Raw genomic sequence first — 14282 nt, forward strand, 5'->3', positions numbered from 1 at the left:
TCCGCCCCCACAAAAAACCAACCAAACCAAAAAAACCCAAAAAACAAAAAAACATGATCTGAATTCTTAATTTGCTGCCCTACCTCAGGATACTCTGGCTATTCTATGGAATTCAGAAAGTATTTCCCTGGGGGCGCCTGGGTGGTTCAGTTGGTTAGGCGTCAGACTTTGGCTCAAGTCGTGATCTTGCAGTTTGTGAGTTCGAGCCCCATGTCGGCTCTGTGCTGACAGCTCAGAGCCTGGAGCCTGCTTCTGATTCTGTGTCTCCCTCTTTCTCTCTGCCTCTCCCCCACTCATGCTGTCTCTCTCTCTCTCTCTCTTTCTCTCAAAAATAAACATAAAAAAAATTTTTTTTTAAAAGAAAGTATTTCCTCTTTATTCTACTGGAAAACACATGGCCTTTGGGGTCAGACCCATATCAAACCCTGGTCCTGACACCTAAAACTCCAGTAGACTTTACTGAATTATTTGAATTATTTAAGGACTGTGTTCCAGTTTTTTTCACGTGTAAAGTAAGTACCACAGCACACACCCAGAAAGAATGCGGCAGGGATCACAGTTCTGGCTCCAACTGGCAGTAAAAAAATAACAGGGACATTAAAATTGTATAGCTTGACAAACAATACAAACACAATCTTCTTAAATTTTTAAGAAAGATATATATTTTTTTCTCTTAAATGGGCCATAATGAGTCAGTTACTTTCCACTAACTTTTAAAAGGAGATGAAAAGAAACAGAAGTTCGTATGCAGGAACAGCATTTACGTCTCATGTCCGTGTTTCTGTGACCAGCCTAGAAGGATCCTTTGTTCTTCACGGATTTCCTGACCCAAAATGGAGCTGTCTTCAAGGCCCTACCCTGTGAAACCAACCTCATTTCCCAGCCCGTACTGACTGCCCGCCAGTTAACCAAAAACTTCCCCAAATACTTGTAATGTGTTACTTGGTAGCAAAGTCACATGAATGGAAAAAGGTCCTCCTGGAAACCCCATCCTCCACCTACCGAAAAATCGAAAGATGAAAATCAAATGCTGTAGAGGACGTGCCTCACCAAGTGTGGGGTAGAAAGTGGACGCAGAGATGAAGCCAGCACTGCCGCCTGGGGACAGCCACTGACACTGGTGAGAAGGATGTGAGCGATTATCACATCACTGACTTTTTACATATTTTTGAAAGTTTCCACCTTAGAAAGTTTTCATCTTACGTATAAGAAAATAAAACAGAGTGTCATCCACTGCAATCCTTCCAAGTGGGGAGTTTCGTGAAGCCTGGAATGCTACGTGTATATCTGGTCTTGTCCCGTTTTAATGCTACCGTTTCTGGACTCCTTATGGCTTCCCAGATTCTAGAGTGCAAGGGAAGCAGCCCAGATTTGGGCTTGAAAGCCACTTACATGATTGCTGAATTCTAATCAGGCAGGAGAGGCCACACGGCAGCTCAGACATTACACTTTGTAATCTTCTTACCGCGTGGGATAAATTACTATAATAAGTCATTACCGCAGATGGTTAATGTGGTTGAAAGGAGGGTCACTAACTCCTGATGGTGTGTGACAGGGTGAAAACCCGTGAAATCATTTAAGTGCGTGTGACTGTGCAAACGGGTCAGCACCATGTGGACAGAAACCGTAAAAGGGGCATCTGACAACACGTAAGAGCCGACGAGCTGCAGACGGCTTCATCTTTGTTAAACAGTGGGTGTGGAGAGTGTGGACACGGGCAGGATGTCACGTGCGACTCAGACCTTCCACGGCATCAAGCGCCAGCTCCCCGACCCAGTCCACAGACTGCAGGTGCCTGGTGTCGGCCGTGCCAGAATGAAGTCCTCGCCTTGCCCCTGCAGACCCTGCGAGGAGTCCTGAGTCCCACAGGACGGCCCCTGCTCTCACCTCTGTCACGTCACGGACACCGAGCACCATGGTGCGTGTGCCCCATGTCACAGACGCCTCCCGAGCACCCGGGTCTGTCTGTGGTGGTGGCCATGGTTCTATTTCCGCCGGGAGTGTGGCTCAGGACAAAACACAGCCTGCCGGTCTGTCCCAGTCATGGCCAGGAAGAAAAGTCTGGACAAGCCCCGCACCGCTTACTACCCCAGACGGGAACACATGGACAGCACCACGCGGTCCTGACTGTCAGGTGCCTCAGAGCGGCTCCCCCACCGTGCTGTCTTGATGGCCCTGACGCCGCCCCGCAGGCCAAGCAAAGCTCCGTGGAAGGAAATCCACACGTGGAGCTGGGCTCTCTTTCTCTCTCTCACTCACGGCTGGGAGAACAGGACGTGGAAACAAGTCATGCCCGATTGGGGTCATTAGGGTTACACGCTGAGCAGACAGTGTGCTGGGCCGGCAGGAGGCGGTGCCAGGCCTGTGGACATGAGGGTCAGGGTCAGGCTCGCTGCTAAGGCTTGGTTGCGGGCCCTGTTCTCAAGCTGTTCCTCCTCCAAGGGGCTGGGCTCCTGCATGGCGGTGGCATCACGAGGTTGCTGTGGAGCAGACACAATGCTCTCACAAGTCCTAGGACCACCGTCTGCCCACGTGTGACTGGCAGACGCCATCCTCCCTGGCCAAAAGTCACAAGTGATGCAGCTTTCTCGAAAGTACGCAGTGACCGCATAGCCTCAGCCTAGTATCAGATTTGTGGCGTCCCGAGGGCAAACTGGGGGCCACATGGATGTTGTGTCCCATGTACAACCTTATGGAACTGATGAGGCAGCACCCGACCTTATCCCAAAGCCGGCTGGATCCACTCATGCTCGAGCTCAAGTCCTGGGCACGGGGCTCTATGTGTCGTCAGAAGGAAAGGAAAAGGGATGCGCTGGGGACTCAGTTCTTGCTTCTGCTTCATCCCAGGCCCCTGCCCAGTGTGTCTCCCCCAGAAAGGAAACGGAACTCCAATCACTGCCGACGTAGCACCGGCACTGCCGGGAAAGCACGGCGAGCTTGGCAATTTTGCCCCTGGTGTAACTTTTCACACAATAAAAGCTCTCTGATTAAATGCAATCAGGCTTACTGAGTGGAGACTTCTGTGCGTGGAAGAAGTCTTGCCCAGCAGTCTTTTCTTCTGACAGAAATGTTTTCTTCCCAAGGAAACACACATACGTTACAGCAAACATTCTCCAGAACTGTTATAAACTCAGGTTTTACAAATTCAGTTCTTTTTCCCATATGTTCTGAGCCATCTTTTTGTTTTTAATATTTATGTGTTTTTGAGAGAGACAGAGAGACAGCACGAGCGGGGGAGGGGCAGAGAGCGAGGGAAACACAGAATCTGAAGCAGGCTCCAGGCTCCCAGCTGTCGGCACAGAGCCCGATGAGGGGCTTGAACTCACAAATGGTGAGATCATGGCCTGAATGGGGTCTGATGTTTAACCGAGTGAGCCACCCAGGTGCCCTGTTCTGAGGTATTCCAGGCCCTGTTCTGAGGGGTTCCTGCCGTCGTCAGGAACCGAGGCAGCGTGGGGGCCCCGGTGCGGGAAGGGCAGGGGACAGTGGGTGCCACTGCAGGGGGAGCAAAGGCGACAACTCATAGAGCGTGGAAAGAAGACAGGACACCTCAAAGTCACCGCAGGAGTATTTGAAAGGAACAAATGGAAATAATATATTGGCTGTGACACTCGAATCAGGACAGAGTCGGGAACGGCATTTAGAAATCACCGAGTCTGGTTCTCTCCCCTGAAAACAGTGACAGGGGTGCTGGTCATAAACAAGCCTCCTTCAGCATCCAGCTACCTTCTACCATATGCCTCAAGCAGGCCCTCAGACTACCCCAACCAGGTGCTTTGTTTTCCAGAAGGTTCTTCCGCTCAGTCCTGGGCAGAACTTTCCACACCAACCCGAAGGGATGGGGGCTAGGACTCTCAGGCCAGGCTTTGTCCCTGGAGGGGGAAACCAGCCGAGGCGGGGAGCCATCGGCGGCCGAAGGGCCTGACAAATGTCCCGGGATGGACACTGGGCAGCGTGGGCGGTTTCGTGGCGCCACCTCGACGCGCTCACACGGCACCCGGGTTGTTTCCAGCGCACTTCCCTGACTCTCGGTGCGCCTGTACTGCACAGGGGCTGACTGTTAAGAATCGTTAGAGAGTCCTGTTTAGGGGGGGCGAGTGGGGGGTCTCTAGTGAGAGAGCCACCTGAGACTATCGTGTTCACACAGGTCCCGCTGCCAACACCTGCCTGGGAGCCTCCTGTCACTTATCCGGCTGGGCAACAACATGCCACACTCATCGCTTGGGATTTTCCTGATGAGCAACTCTGGTGACTAAACCTATTATGGCTGTTGTCATTACTGTTGTTTTCTGTGGCAGTTTTAAATAAAATAGTTCCATTAAAAAAACTGCCTTAAAGAGAAAGGCTTGTCTGTTCTCAAGTCTTCTTAATTTCAGATGCTCTGATAGTTAAAAAAAAAAAAATGTGCTACGTCCCCCACACAGATGTGCGCACAGGGACATGCGCCCGGGATCACGTGTGTCCCCCACACGGATGTGTGCACCAGGACACACAGGCACATGGCCAGCCAACACACACATGGCAGAAGCAGGCCTTGTATGCCCTGGGGTGATTAAAGGGAGGTGACGGGAATGCGGTCTGTCACCGGCTGTGGGGACAGGCGTGGGGCACGCGTACCAGCCCCACGTGGACACCCACCATGGCGCCGGGTGGCAGGCAGCAGCGTGGCGATAGCCCCGGGAGGAGGGCGGGTACCCGCCACAGGGACACAGCTCACCTTGGAGGAGACGATTCTGTTGTCGGGGTGTCTCTGCGGGATGTAGGCCTCAGCACCTGGGGGGGGCTCCCTGTGCCCCACGTAGATGGTCCGGCTGTCCACGCAGTTCTCCTCGCCAGCACACTGCGGAGAACAGAACGCCGTCAGCACAGGTGACGGCCCCTCTGCGGAGCGCAAGCTGTAAGGCGCGTCCTCGCTCATGGGAAGAGCGGGCTCCCGTCACTCTACCCCCACGGGCTAAGTTCCTCAAGGAACTGGGCCGAGCCAGGCGGTCTGCACCCGAAAGGGAAGCCCTTACAAGCTGGTGGTCACGGGAACGAACGTGGCTGGGCTCATATGCAGACAGAAGGCCCAGCACGGTCCCGACGCTTCCAACAGGAAAGGCAGCCCCCTTAGAAACGTGGTGGTGGGTCTTTAACGAGAGGGTAAAACTGAGTTCACGATGGAGCTGCTGAGCCGTTTCGGGTCCCCCTGCTCAAGGGCCCTCCTGGGAAGACAGGAGGCCGGCGTCTGACTCTACTATTCAGTATCACGTGTGCGAGGCACCCGGTAAATGTCTTCTGACAGGAGAACCTTTAAAACACCGAACCAGACCCTGTGCCTTCAGCACGGAGGTGCCTATGACACTGCAGCCACAGATGAGAGACTAAAATGCAGCCCCATACAGCAGCCCGCCCCCGGGTCCTGGCACCCCCAAGACAAGCAGTCCAGCCCAGATCCTGGGACCCCCACCTGGCAGCCCAGCCCTGGGTCCTGGCCCCCCCATACAGCAGCCCAGCCCCAGGTTCTGGTCCCCCCCCTAAGACCAGCAGCCCTGCCCCGGGTTCTGGTCCCCCCCACCAAGACCAGCCGCCCTGCCCCGGATTCTGGTCCCTTTAGACCAGCAGCCAAGCCCCGGGTCCTGGGACCCCCAGAATGGCAGCCCAGCCCTGGGTCCTGGGACCCCCATATAGCAGCCCAGTCCCGAGTCCCGGGACCCCCAATACAGCAGCCCAGTCCCAGGTCCTGGGACCCCCCCATATAGCAGCCCAGCCCTGGGTCCTGGTCCCCTCCATACAACAGCCCAGACCCGGGTTCTGGTCCTGCCAGACCAGCAGCCCAGCCCCAGGTCCCGGAACCCCCAGACCGGCAGCCCAGCCCCGGGTCCTGGGACCCCAGACTGGCAGCCCAGCCCCAGGTCCTGGGACCCCCAGACCAGCAGCCCAGCCCCAGGTCCTGGCCTCACACTCCGTCAGCCTGTTGGGGTACAGTGAGCCATGGGGGGAGGAGGTGGGAACACCAGCACTGCAGAAGGTCAGAGTGATGGGACAGGAAGAAAGGCGGGTCAGGTCACAGCTCCAACTCAGCTGTCACTGAGACATTGGCCTCAGGCAGCCTCACGGCCCCTGAGGACAGTGACAGCCCCTCACTCATGGTGGCTGACGAGGAACGAAAGCGGGAAACGGAGAACAGGAGCGGGAAGAGAACCACACGGCTGTGGGGAGCCAGAGTGTTCCGCCCGGCGCGGTGCCCACCCTCGCTTGTGGAGCCAGGTGGACGGGGTCACACAGGCCAGCAGTGTCCCTATGGGCTGAGGCGAGGACAGCCTCACGTCACACTGTTTTGCTCTTGTTGCTTGCGTGGCATGGCGCGGGCCTACCTCCCAGCTTCGTGGGGTCAGAAGTCTACAGATGTGCCCCTAGCACCGCGGGGTCCACAGTAGCCGCCCGCACGCACTTTCCCCCCGTGCCTTCTCTAGGGCCTGGCTTTGCCGGATGTCCACGCGGTCTGAGGGCAGAGACCGACTTGATCCCCAGAACTCCACCCGTTTCCAGAGACATGCAGCAGGGACATGCAAAATGGTGCAAGATCGCCGGAAGGAATGGGCTGGGCCCCCAAACTGGCAGGAACTCAGATGTGGCGCCCCAGGAGCCCACGATGCAAGGGCCAGGCCATGTCCCCGCCGCCCACGGCCTTTTCCGCTGCTTCCCCGTCCAGGTGAGGCCACGAGTAACGGGTGCTGACACAGCGGCATAAGAGCTTTACACACAAATCTAAGTCCCGGATATCCCTTCATGCTCAAGACACAGCCGCGGATGCTTCTCATTCCCACGGATTCCGGAACTTACGCTGAAAAGGAACACATAATAGGGGAACCGGAAAGGAAAGAAAAGCATTAAAACATGACTTGTAACACAAAAATGAGAACCCCAGGGGCCCTGCTCCTACTTCAAAGCCAGCCGCTAGGCTTCAGCCACAACACCGACTCTGGAAGCCCTGATCCTCCCAGACAGGGGACGTGTCTGTGGTGCGTGGAGGGGGGTCTCCTAGCCGCGTCCAGCCCACGACTTTACCTACTGCACATCGGGACACTATGTCCACCTGTGGGACAAGACCAGCCCAGAAAAGTGAACACCAACAAGCACTGGGGCAACAAAAAACCCATTTGGGAGCGAGCCACGTACTTACTAGATGAAAACTAGGCTGTGCATAAGGAAGCTACATTCATGCTGTTCCCCAAGGAACAAAAAGAAGCAATGACCCACAAGCTTCGGCCAGACCTGCTGCTTCTACAAATAGACTACGAGTCGGTGGTGACGTTCTGCTTCCGGCTGACTCTGCTCACCAAGTGGTCAGTGTAATAGTGCCCAAGGAGGGACACCAGGGAATGGCGCTTACAAGGGGTCTCGTGTGTGGCCCTGACACGCAGGAAGCGTCTTTGGGTTCAGACCAAGACCCAGGTGAGTTCCGCATGCTGTTCTCTGCAAAAATGTCCAATTCTGAGGAAGCTAAGACCAGGTGTGCAAAACATATAGACAACACATCCAACAAGACGTCCCCGGAGAAAGCGGTTCACGATCATGCCCACATCATGCGTGTGCCCTGCAGCTGACCGGCCCTGTGACTATGGACGTGTGATTCAACATTTCTGTGTCCGCTTCGTCAGCAATCCTCTGCTACTCTGCACACTTAGTACCTATTAGCCCCAATTACACAATTTCTTTTTTTTAACGTATGTTTATTTTTGAGGGGGAGGGACAGAGAGAGAAGGAGACACAGGATCCACAGCGGGCTCTGTGCTAACAGCAGCGTCTGACACAGGGCTTGAACTCACGAACTGTGAGAACATGACCTGAGCTGAAGTTGTTTGCCTAACTGACTGAGCCACCTTGGCGCCCCTCGCCGGTCTTGAACCAAGTATGCGTCACCTGGTCTGTTCTGCAACTCTGCTGAACACAAAAAGGCAATTCTGTCACTGGGAGCCCTGAGAATGAAGGTGGGGGTTGTCACAAAACCTCCCGAGGGCAGGAAGACGGACACGCCAGCCTCTCTTTCTAGGGACTCGTCTTGGATGGGACGCCCTCCGTGACATGAACCCTGGAGCCCTGGAGATGGCCAGGGACACTCAGCAGCAGTACAGGCTCCAACACTGATCGTTCCTTGTCAGTGCCCTGGCTGCACAGGGGGCACCTGCACGCCCACAAAGGCCAGCTCCAAGCCCACTCTAAAGTGTGCACCTGACCTGTGCAGCAGGCCCCAGCGTCCTCGTGCCTCCAAGAGGCAAACCCCACCCCTGTGCTGTACTCACCGAGAGCACGGAGGCCCCCCGCCCCCCCCCCCTGCTGCCTGGCGGGTCAGAGGGGGAAGGAGTCTCTTCCTATTTCCACATGAATGAGATTGTCACCTACAGGAACAAGGGGGCAAACGCCTAAAACTACAACAGGGGGCGGGGGGCAGGGGGCTCGGTGAAACTGTTGGGTGCAGGCTGCTCCAGGTGGGCATGCTGTTCCAGAAACGAGGCACCAGGAGGAACCACAAACAAGGAAGCCTCTTCAGCAGCGAGCAAGACCGGAGAGCAGAACCCCCGCATGCCATGGGGCTCGGCTCTCTCAACCTGCGTACCCACTGGCAAATCCGGGTGTGAACGATGCGTCCTCTGAGGTGATGGCACAGTGCCCTGCGGGTCACATGCCCCGGAGGGCTCAGCGCTTCTGTCCCACTGAGCTGGGAATAAAAAGTCCCACCTTTGTTCCACGGCACAGAAAACAATGCAGACAAATTGACCGTTTCACTAACATACGCAGTACATTTACGTCCAATCTGGAAAGATGCAGGCAGATGGTGCAGTTTATTCCAGCAGACCGTGTGTCACTAATGGGCTCTTACGATGTTGGTTGTTGTGTGAACGTATTCTCTTACACAGAAAGGGTGTTAAATCCCGAACACGTGTAGCCATGACTCGGTGGACAGAAAGCTTATGGCAACACAGCAAACCCTCCGTCGTCCACTTCTGACCTTGATAAAGCAGCTGACTCTGAAACAGTTAAATTCACCAAAGATCTGACATCCAGTCCATTCACATCACTGATTCAGACAAGCTGGGAGGCAACAGAGCACATTGGATGTTCACCATCACGAGTGGGTGTGAGGTACAAATCGGAACAACGAGGACACCGCACTTCACGCCGCCCCCATCCCCCGCCACCGGGGCAGGTGCAGGGGGCTGGGGCCTCACCATCATGGCGGGATAGTGGAGGGGACAGTCCGCCACTTCCCCAGGAGGGTGAAGGTGGAGTCCCCAAGCGACACAGAGATCCCACCCCTGGTTTTGCACCAAGAGAAGCGAAAGCGCAGGTCCACATAAGCACGTACACACACGTGTGTCCACAGCAGCATCATTCACAACAGCCGAACAGTGGAAACAACCTGAATGTCAACCGCCCACACAATGGACTTACTACGCAGCCATGAAAAGAGCACGCGCTATAGCACGGGTGAACCCTGAAAATGCACGTAAGGGAGAGAAGCCGAGAGAAAAGGCCATGTGCTGTAGGGTTCCATTCATGCGAACTGTCTAGGACATGCAAGTCCAGAGAGACAGGGTTTGCCAAGGGCTGGACAAGTGACCACGGGTGGTTTCTTCTGGAGGAAAATGTTCTGACTGGGGGCATAGCGGGCGCACAGCACTGGGAACACGTTCCAGCAGACACCGACGAGTGTCCACGCAGAAGGGTGGCCCCTGGGGTGGGTGGGTTACACGTCACTGGCAATGACCAATATACACGCTTGAGCGAGCGGCATGCGGCCACATGCACACGAGGTTGCCACTTGTCATTCCGGGAACACGTGGGGAGTGCCATGGTCAAGGGTCACGCAGCTCGTGCACGCACCCACCACACACACAGTCCTGTGGCTCCAGCTCGTCCTCCTTCGTCCTCTTAGTGGGAGAGGCTGTGCTTGTGTCTGAACCTTTTTCCCCTTTCCAGCCTTCCCCGCAGATTCTACAAACAGAAACCTTGTAGGAAGTGAGAAATCCAGCAGGGGGCATGACACAGTGGGATTCATACAAAAGACCTCATGTCTGTGGTGCCCGGTTCGTGCTCTGTATGAGTCTGTGGGCAGATGATGAGTCACCCTGGTGATGCGGGGGGTGTGCATCTCCCGTGCACCCCTGAGAGCCACAGCCTCAGACAAGACCTGTCAACGCTGCTCCCCTGGGGGCCCCAGTGGCAGGTACAGGGCAGGGGCTTTGGAAGCTGTAAAGCTGGACCACCGGATCTCACCGGACCTGCAGTGGCCAGAGCCCCAAGGCACCTGCTCAGAATCCGAACCTGCTCACCTGCCTGTCACAGGCAGGCGTGTCTGCAGAAGCTGTGGGCAGGTGGGGGCAGCGTTAAACATGCCTGTCAGCTTCTCCTGTGACTGTCACGTGGCCAGAAGGGAGCAGACAGGGAGGATGTCGAAGGGTCGGGGAAGGAAGAGGGTCTGCAGGGAGCCCGCAGGCAGTAGCCCTGGGGCCCCGGAGCCTCCTGGAAGATTCCGCGTGAGGCTGGAGGACACAGTCTTCCTGGAGCCGGTGGAGGGAGCACGTGCAGACAGCAGGAAGAGAAGCGAGGTGCAACCACTGCCACCCCCCCACCCCAGCCAGCCCAGGAGTGGAGGCAGCCCCACCCTCCCAGAAAGCAGCCGCTTTGAGAAAGGGTCACTGCAATGTCACAAGACGAGAGCCATGTAGAAACTGTCAGAGCCGCTCTCTGAACGCTGACCCAGCTCTCCGAACAGCCTGCAGGGCTCCTTCCTTTGATCCTTCTTTTCTGAAGATAGTTCTGACATTGGGGTTGAACCTCTGCTGCCTGAAAATCCCAGACATGTACAGGTTCACGTGTGTGGTGGCACTCTCTCTGACAGTATGGTGCCTGTATCTGGCGGCCGAGGGCCTTGGAGACAGGCTGACCACAGGCTACACTCTCCATGATTGCCGCAGTCCTCTCGGCCCAAGTGACACTCAGTTCCATGAGATCCAGGGTGCAGGCCTGAGTGTGTCCTGAGGCATTCAGTTAGATCCTGACTCCTGTCTCCTGGACCCCCGAGCACTCCTATCTTCAAGCAGACTTTGCTAGAACCCGCCACTTGACAGGGAGCAATCCCAAACCAAGGGCTACCGCCATGTGGGCCTGGACCCCAACAGGAAGACATCAAAACGGTCAGCAGGATGGCTTAAACAGGGTTCGGTGTCAACCGTCTTCTTGAAAATGAGTGATGACACTAGACTAGGTGACCGCGTGGCCTTGCCCACAACTAACAAAAGGATCAATGGAGCAGAGCAGCGACTCTGAGGTCAGGCAAAGGCCAGGCCACCAAAGACTCTCCTGCAATTAAGTGTGTGATCCTGGTGAGAAAAGGAAGGGTCCAGGCCCCGTCCTGTCCATTCACTGATTGTGCCATGTGGACAGACAGTGGAGTGTCAAGGATGGACTGACAAAGTACCTGGAGGCCCGTCTCTACACAGACGCATAGATTTCAGCACAAGCCCACTGGAAGAAAGAAAGGAGCCTTCGTCCAGAGCTGGCAGGGTGCCCCGCATGTAGGAGGCGTGGCCGGGGGCAGGACCGAGCTCCAGGGATAGCCCCACCCCTGGAAGTAGGGGCCAAGCATCGGAGGTCAGTGACGGATCCTGATCCTTCTGGGCTGGGGGCCTGGCACAGGTGTGGTCAGAGCTGCAGTGTCCAGCTGGCCTGGCCCTTGGTCCCCATCACTGAGCACTGTCTACTTTTCCAACCACTTTCACTCATATGGGGGCAGCACCCATATGAGCGACTCAGACACAGAAAACCACAGAACGTAGAAATTAGCCAGCAGATTTAGCGTGTGAACATTTTTGCCATGTTTGTACATGAATTTTTTTCAGAAATTAATTAGAAATTTTGGAGTCTGTCCACCAGTGCCTCACCCCCTCAGCTATAGTATCCGGTTCCCTCACTACAAGCAAAATAAAATCTTAAACCCGTGTCTGTTGGTATTTGCACGAGAATCATGGCTTTCTTTACCTTTTTTGAAAATTATCTCTCAACTATGGGGGGGTGGGTATTCAAGTTCGTGACCCTGACCCTGAATGAAGTTCAAGTACAGTCCTGGGGTTTGAGTCACCAGGTTCTGGCTCTGCCTGAAGGTCTCACTCTCCAGGGCAGAGCACAGAATCAGGACCAGGAATGTTCCAGAAAATAAAAGTACAGAACCATTGTAACAGCTGGCTCATCGCACGGCCATATCAAAGAAACTAAGAAAACCAGCAGGAAAGGACATAAGCCTGGCACGGCCGCCTGCCTCCCTTGCCGCTCCCCCAGACCTCAGGTGGCAGACAGCAGCAAGAAGGCCAGCTTTGCCCCCCCCCCCCATAGGCTGTCAGAGGCCACACCAGCCACACCCCTGCCCTCACAGCAGGAAAGGCTCCCGCGCCCACCTGCTCCCGGGACACAGCCGCTGGCTCTTCAGACTCCCTCCCACCCCTGGTGGAATGAACTCCCTGCCTTGGGGGCTGTGGTCATAGAACCAAGTTGGGCGCCTGCCACAGGACTCATGCTACAAGCTGAGGAAGGGGGTTGGTGACACGTTGGTGAGGGCACGGCCTGGGGGAGGTGGGCAAGTCTCTGGGGAAGACGCAAAAATGCCCCAAGCACACTCAGGGATGCATGCGGGTCACAGGGCTCAGGCCAGGCTCTGCTAAGGAGGGGGGACAACGGGAAAGGCCCTTCTCACTACCCTCCCTGCGGGCGCCAGACGCCACCTTCCTGCGTCAGCTTCAAGCCTCGGGGGCTCCCGGCACCTTCAATTAAGAACCAGCCTGACACAGAGCCTGACACAGAGCAGCCCCGCGGCCCGGCAGCTAAGAAATGGGACACGTGTCAGTACCAGCTCCCCCCAACCCTTTTCTGGAAAAAGACTCATAAATAGCGAATCCTCCCAATCGGCCCGGACACAACCACATCACACTTGTTTGTCTCGTGAAGAAGATGCAGGGGCTTCGCAGACCCGCCAGATGGGGCGGGTGGTCCCCACAGAGACAGCCGCACATCCCAGAGCAGGGATATGGGGGCAGAGCTGGTCCGCGCTGCCCAGTGCGCTCACTTCGACTCGGCCACTGCCCCACTGCCCATGGTCATCTCTGCCGCCCAGCAGCAGGTGACCTCAGCAGCAGGTGACCTCAGTGTGCACCACCTGAGGGCAGATCGTCGCCGGTGTCCCTCAAAGTCCAGTAGGATGACGTCAACCCTGAGCAACAGCACCCCACCCTAGCAAGGAGGTTTTCCAAGGACGGCTTCCCTCCATCACCGCCCCTCCGGCTGTTTTCTCATAACTCCTCCTAAGAAGTTCAGGGACCTGCCCGCGAGTACTGAGCAAGACCTGGCCTTTAGACTGAGAAACCAAGTCACAAAACCAGTGGAGTCAAGTCTCTAACTCCATGGAGAGCGATGATTCCCCTCACACGTGCTCAGAGTTCTGATTTCCAGATACACGATGATGACAACAATCCCCAAAGGACGGGCAGAAGCCACCACCTGCTGAAGTCCGGGCCCACGGCTCCCACGTGGGACAGGTCGGACGCTGCCGTGACTGTGACCGTGCCCGGCACACGGTCAGGCTCCTCAAGAGCCGGGTGCCTTGTGGCCAGCACAGGGCGTGACAAGAAAGGTTTGCACAAAGGAGAAAATCATATTCACATCAACCTGACCGCGAACCCAGGGGTTTTCAAACTCTTCAAGGCAAGAAATACATTTTAGTAGGTTTTAAACCAATGGTGACCAAGGGACATAAATACGGGAAAACGAGACATAAGGGACCCTGCTCTCTCGTGTTTCTCGTGTTTCTGGTAAATGTTGGCTTTCCGCTCACTGCGCTGCGGCCTCTGACTTGGGAAGGGCTCCTCACACCTCCCAGCGTGTCCTCTGAGAACTTTGGGTGCTCTGCGTGGGGTTCAGATATCCTCTGTCTGCAATCTGTGCATCAGAATGCCAACCTCCCTAAGGGTCCTCAATTAAGGTAATTTCTGGAACAGGGTCTACTTTATCTTCCCCCACGGTATCCTCATCTCCCCATTTCTCCAAAATGTAATCAACAGGGAGACAGGATGGCTCCTGCCCATTCTTCTCACTAATGAGCCTCGAGGCACCAAAAACCTTGATTTTGGGCAGGACCTCTGACTTTTCCTTGTACGACAGGCAAGATCACGGCCTCTCCGGTATCCACAGTTTCAAAGGTAGAGGAAAATCCTAGCAGCAGACTCCAGCGAATCAGCTTTCATGAAACT

General features: G+C 55.7%; 1 protein-coding gene across 3 annotated transcripts in view; it reads right to left on the bottom strand.

Moving 5' to 3' along the window:
• The window catches only part of ATP11A (ATPase phospholipid transporting 11A), a 124484-nt gene that overhangs the window by 60666 nt on the left and 49536 nt on the right, over positions 1 to 14282 (bottom strand). For all 3 annotated transcript variants that reach the window (XM_053909346.1, XM_053909428.1, XM_053909379.1), the window contains exon 2: positions 4718 to 4840. In XM_053909346.1, coding sequence (XP_053765321.1) covers positions 4718 to 4840 — 123 coding nt within the window. The remainder of the gene's footprint in view (positions 1 to 4717; positions 4841 to 14282) is intronic.

The sequence above is a fragment of the Panthera pardus genome, unplaced genomic scaffold (assembly GCF_024362965.1).
Source record: "Panthera pardus isolate Hobbes unplaced genomic scaffold, ASM2436296v1 HiC_scaffold_1, whole genome shotgun sequence".
NCBI classification, from domain to species: domain Eukaryota; kingdom Metazoa; phylum Chordata; class Mammalia; order Carnivora; family Felidae; genus Panthera; species Panthera pardus.